Here is a 6,000-nt window from a genome sequence, read left to right as displayed (position 1 = left end):
AATTTTAACTTGTGTGTGTGTGTGTATTCACATGTGACACAGCAGTTGTATGGAAGTCAGTGGACAACTTGAAGGTGTGGGATCTCTCTCTATGTATGGTCTTGAAAGTCAAGCTGGATTACCAGGCTTGGCGGCACCGTTACCTGCTGAGCTCTCTCTCCGGTCTATCTTCAGATGTTCTTGCTCAGTGAATGAAGTCAATGATTCCTGTGGAACTGAGTTTTTCAGTCGCCCCCCCCCCCCCCCATTTGGTTTCAGAGTCAGACACTATTGATCCATCGAGTTTCCTTTCCACCCACCTCACAAATAGGGGGAAGGATCCAACAGGGAAACCGGCTTGGACCCACCCAGTAGGTTAGCATTGGCATCATCAAGACTAATGCATGATTCTATTGCAGCATGACCATGTTGTTGCAATATCCGGGGGAGTATGTGTGTGTGTGTGTTCATTCTTCCCTTGGGAGGGAACTGTGAGTAAAGTAGGGTGGGTGGAGAGAGGGTGGAAGCCAAGGCCCTCTGGAACCTCTTCGCTTTTAACTCAACCTAGAGTTGCGCACACCTTTAATGCCAGCACCTGGGAGGCAGAGGCAGCGTGGTCTACAGCGTGAGTTCCAGGAGAGCCAAGGCTACACAGAGAACCCCTATCTCAAAAAACCAAACTAACCAACCAAACAATCAAACACACACACACAACAATGATTTGGGGGGAGGGGGGTTTCTATGCGGACTTAAGACAATTCTAAAAAGTCTCTGTGGTTGCCAAGAATTTCTGGAAAGGAAACCGGAAGCTCCTGAACTGTTGGCGTCCCGTCGCCAAGGAGACCGGCCATTCCATTTCTCCTCAAGGGGTAGTCTAGACACTCTTCCCCTCTCCGAGTCTGCAGTGAGACGCTCAAATCCCTCCGAAAAACTGGCGGGGTTTAAGCGCTCGACGGGGGCTCCGCAGGTGGCCGCGCTCCCCTTCCGAGCCTGCCTGGCCGCGGGGTGCACCCCAGGGTCCTTGTGGTGCAGCCCGGAGCGCGCGCGCGTGGGGCTGGGGTCCTCAGACAGGGCAGAACTCTGTGGGCTTGCAGCCAGGGTCTGATCCCGGAGCGCCCCAGGATGCCTGGTTTGGGGAAAACCCGGCAAGACCCCTCGCGATGGAAGAAGAAGAAGCAGCCTGTGCACCGCACGGTCAGCCAGATCTGCCCGCCGCCCCGACGGCCGCTGGCGGTGGCCGACATCCGTCCGGGCATGGAGAACGAGAGGCTGGGGGTCGTGCGTGACTCCATGTTTCAAAACCCGCTCATCGTCAAGGTGAGCGCCCGGGCGCGCTCGTTCCCTCCGCGGGCACGGACGCTGCCGCTGGGTTCCAGTTGCTGAGCTCTCTGGCCTCAGGCCCCACAGGGTTCTGGTGCAGTGTCGGAAACCAGCTCTGGCAGGGACGGGCCTGGACCCTCTGCAGTCGCAGCCAGTCCCTGAACCTCAGCGTCCCCAAATGGCACCCATTAGCGGGAGTGACTGGGAGAGACTATGGACAGGGCAATCTCTGCGGGGCTCGAAGAACCCCATCCCTGCCCTTGCCACCCTAAGACCCACCTCCTCTAGCACCTCTGGTCTACTGAGCAGCAAGCAGGTGCTCGGGGCTCTCATCACAACCCTCTAGGAGGCCTGGTCGTGCTCAGGTGTAAGCAGTGTTTGTAGCCAGATGGCCTTCCCTCTCAGTGCGGGCCCTCCGTGCTTTAGCCTATTTCCAGGGCTGGCTAAAAACTACAGTGGCGGTGGCTCTACCTCTTTTCGCGCGGGGAGAAAGGAAAAAGTCAGAGTTGAAGTTTGGTGGAGCAAATTTATCTTGCGCCGCTAGAGGGCAGTGTGCTTCTAAAAATGGTCTTGGTTTCCCAGGTTGGGGTGGGGAGGGCGATGGGCGCATAGATGGATTCAGCAGTCACGATTTCTCTGACCTTAGGCACTGATTAGGTGTTTGATCCTTCCTTCCTTCTCTCCCTCCCGCCCTTCCTTCCTTCCCTCCCTCCCTCCCGCTCTTCCTTCCTTTCCTTCCTTTCGCCCTCCCTCCCCTTCCTTTTTTCATTCTTTTCTCTCCCTCCCCCCAACTTCCCTCTTCCCTTCATTCATGAAGGGAACCTAGGCTTTCTGTCTTTCTTTTTTCCTTCCCTTCCTTCCTTCCCTTCCTCTCTCCCTCCCTCCCTCCTTCCTTCCTTCCTTCCTTCCTTTCTTCCTTCCTAATTGCTGGGATTAAAGGCATACCTCACCACTGCCAGGGAGAACCTGGGTTTTCTTGGCTGTATAGAACTGGCTCCAGCTCCATTGCTTGGCTTATGGGAAAACACTGACCCTCCTGGACCTTTCTGGGCTAATTAACGTCACTAGGAGGTCAGAAGTTAGGTACTGTGAAGCCTAGCAGCAGCCCCTCTGAGGGGTCTCCACAGTGGAACAGGTCTTGCTTGCTTCTTGGAGTGCTGATCTCAGCAAGCACATGGGACAGACAGTTGGGACTTACTGTCTTAGGCCAAGGAGAACTGCCTGTTAACGGCTGCTCCGGTGTTGGGACGTTGTTTTACCCAGGCATCACTAGTGTGCGGCTCCGTCCCGCTCAAACATGAGACGAAGGGGATTATAGAACCACATCACAGATAACTCTTGTGTAATGTTCAGTCCAGGTGACACATGTAAACAAATAAAGGCCTGCAAGTGCCTTACACGTGTGTATATGTGTGGCACAAATTTGTGTTTTATGTATATTGTTTCACTATATGTTTAGCGTTTGTTTAGATGTATAAACTAAAATGCTTGTAAGTATAATGTGTGAAATACCCTCCCTTTCCCCCCTTTGCTTCTCCTCCTGGCTGTATCAAGGGCAGCATTTGGCCTGTAGGTGCCACTAACTGAACAGTCTCCAGGATGAATCCCATCCTTGTTTCTGGAGTTGGAGTTTAGGAATGATCAGTTCTTTAGAAGTACAGGTGATGGTTGACCACCAATGGGGTTCTGTTTTCAGGTGATCCTGGTCCTGGGTCTTTGGTGACAAAGCCTGGATGCTCTCAAGTGGCAGCAGGGGGCAGTCTTTCCCTCCAGCTGTCCCTGGTGTTTGCAGGGCAGCTAGCAGTCAGGATGATGTCCACATTCAGTATCTACCCCTTCCTGTAAGATCTTCCATCAAAACCCAGCCTTCCCAAAAGTCGGCGCACAGAGAATGTGAGAAGGAAGCTGGGCCTCTTCCTGTTGCAGGAACTTCGTATCAGCCAGTGCATGGGGAAATGTCTGCAAGGCTTTTGACTTGAGGTTCTGGCTGAGCTGACTTAAAAGCCAGGCCACTGATTCCCTGCCCAGCTTTCTCTACATAAAGAAGGTTTGAATTCTGGAATATTTGAGGTTTGGGCTTTAAAGAAAATGGAGATATTGAAAGTAGTTAGGGTTTGAGAACATTTTTTAAAAAATGTATTTCTGTCATTTTAATTGAACTTGACCCCCTTTAAGGGGGTTGGCAGTTTTGCTGGCCTCACTGTTGGGGTGAATGCTTCCTCATCCCGTGAGTGTTCTTGCCTGTGGGTGTCTTTAGGAAATAATGGGAACTGAAGTGTATTTTAGCTTTGTCTGAGCCAGAAGAAGCACATTTCTATGAGAGGACTACAGCACCCTGGAAATACTTATTCCACCACAGGGGGAGGCTGGCACCCACATTCTTTCCCCGCTTGGGTAGGTTTAGCATTTGTCTGTCTGTTTCTTCTTTTTTTTTAGTTTTCACTTCAAATGCAGACACTGAACAAACCCAACCCCAGTATTTTCCAAAACCCATGGAATTTATCAGAACGTATTTGCATCAGTTGTTAAAAAATGTCTTCCAGATGCCACACCAACCAGAGAAAAAGGGAAAACCTCATATCTGCAAGCAGACAGGTGTTTTACCTATAAACACTCACCAACCAGTCACCAACGGGTCACCTTGCTGAAACCCAAGTCAACTGTTTCCTTAATGGCTATTAATTGCATCAAGATAGTGTTTTATGCAACCACAGAAGTAACGTAAACAGTTTTCACTGGCAAGGGCTTCTCTATTGCCTAGTGATGTGAAGCCAGCCAGCTTTCCTTCCAGTGTGACTCTCCGGGAAGCGTAAAATTAAACTGAGAAAGAACCCCGCCTCACCCTGCTTGAGTCTTGTTTCCCGAGAATCTGGAGACTCAGCGTACAATCCTGCCACAGTAGCCTTCGAGGCTCCCTCACAAAACCTGTCAGAATATACCCTTCCCACCACAGCGACTTGGCTGATACCCTGTCAATACAATTACGGGGAGACACTGCACAGTTTGCTCCACTGACAGCTTTGAGTCTTCTGTCGCCCCGGAGAGGCAGGCTGCCGTACAGGGGTGGGATTGATTGACTCCAGCACCCTCAGAAAGTACAAATGATCAGGGCACCTGATTTTTTTCATAATTTATTACTGACTTTGTTTTTTTGTTCCTGTGGGGTTTATGTCACAAATAAGAGGAGCGTACATTTGTAAAATAAAGTCATAGAATCAAGCATTTGAGGCTAGAAGGAAGTTTGCCGACATCAAATGTATCTCCTTTTGGGAGGCTTAGGGAGACTTGCAGCCAGGGAAGACACTCATCCTGGGGTGCCCCTGTGACCCGTTACCGGAAGTGGGAGGAGGCTCCGGTCTCCTGACTTAGAGCCTCATGCTGCTTTGGCCACGAGCCATGACTAATTAACCAAGGGCAACCCGGGTTTGCCGCACCCTGTATAACAGGCAGTCGGACGTGTTCACAAATGACTCTGATCCCAGTATCATTCTACTCATCAGCCTTGCAGAAGTGAGCGATACTTTCTTGGACTTGACAACAGTCAAGAAAGAACTTCCTGAGTGCCTAGGGCTATCCTAAGCTGGGGCTGGGGGCATAGAAACAAGTTCACAACTCAGCCTCTGCCCATAGGGACTCGACTGTTTGGTGTTTTGCTGGAGAGATGAGACACACACATAGAGATACACAGGCACACACAGTATCATACATACAGGCATACAGGCAGACACGGACATCCACACAGACTCAAAAACACAGGAACACATACAAAAGAAGTCAGACAATGTCACAGGCCACCTCCTCTGAGCTTTCCAGTGAACTACAAGCCCAGAGCACTCAGTGTTGGGGAGAGGGTGCCTACGTAGGTCCACGTCAAGGGTGAAAAGACTGGAGCAGCCAGCCCTCTGTGGAAAGTGACTCCACCCTTCCTTAGAGTCCCAGCACCAGGCGCTGTTCACTCAAGTTCCAGTTTATAAGACTCAGCGCTGCACTGAGTTGTTGTCATTACCAGCACGAGGAAGTGTTTATCCCAAGCAAGTGTGTTCAAATTGGATGCTCTACAAAGCCAGGCAAGCACACCAGGCCCACTAATAGCCTAACGCCTCTAATAAATATTAATGCTGGCGAACATAAACCCAGAGACAGGGTGGGCATTAAGAAGGCAGGCTGTCCAAAGCCGGATTGCACAAAGATACCAATGTTTTCATTACGTGGTGGGAAAATATTGTGTGTGGTTTATCTGCCAAAGAGAGTATGGCTGTGATGGCTCAGGTCCTTTACATTCAATTACAGTGTAATAGGAGGAAATGAAATGTTAGAGAGGAATTAAAAACCATCCTTGTGCTACAGTCTGGGTCGGATGCACTGTTGTGGGTTTATCTATCCTCGTTCTCTCAGTTTCTTCCACTCCTCCTCCCTCTTTTCCCCTTCTCCTCCTCCCTCCTATGCATTCTCTCCCTCTCATCCTCCCCCCTTTCTCCTCCCTCTCCCTTGCCCCTCTCCTCTCCCTCCGCCCTCCTCCTCCTCATTCTTCTTGTGTGTGTGCAAGTGTATGTGTATGTATGTTTGTGCACAGCTGTGTTCATGTTTCTGTGTGTATGTGTAGAGGTCAGAGATCAACCTCAGATGTTGTTTCTCTGAAGCCATCCACCTTGTTTTTCGAGACAGGATCTCACTAGCCTGGAACTCATCAAATAGGCTAGG

General features: G+C 50.5%; 1 protein-coding gene across 1 annotated transcript in view; it reads left to right on the top strand.

The window, feature by feature from the left end:
- The first annotated feature begins 879 nt into the window (after positions 1–879).
- The window catches only part of Cfap77 (cilia and flagella associated protein 77), a 124,108-nt gene continuing 118,987 nt past the window's right edge, over positions 880–6,000 (top strand). The window contains exon 1 of the mRNA XM_021632316.2: positions 880–1,296. Coding sequence (XP_021487991.1) covers positions 1,102–1,296 — 195 coding nt within the window. The 5' untranslated portion in view covers positions 880–1,101. The remainder of the gene's footprint in view (positions 1,297–6,000) is intronic.

This window comes from Meriones unguiculatus, chromosome 8 (assembly GCF_030254825.1).
Source record: "Meriones unguiculatus strain TT.TT164.6M chromosome 8, Bangor_MerUng_6.1, whole genome shotgun sequence".
NCBI lineage: Eukaryota > Metazoa > Chordata > Mammalia > Rodentia > Muridae > Meriones > Meriones unguiculatus.
The sequence above is the reverse complement of the archived record's forward strand: the minus strand, read 5'-3'. Positions and strand labels throughout refer to the sequence as shown.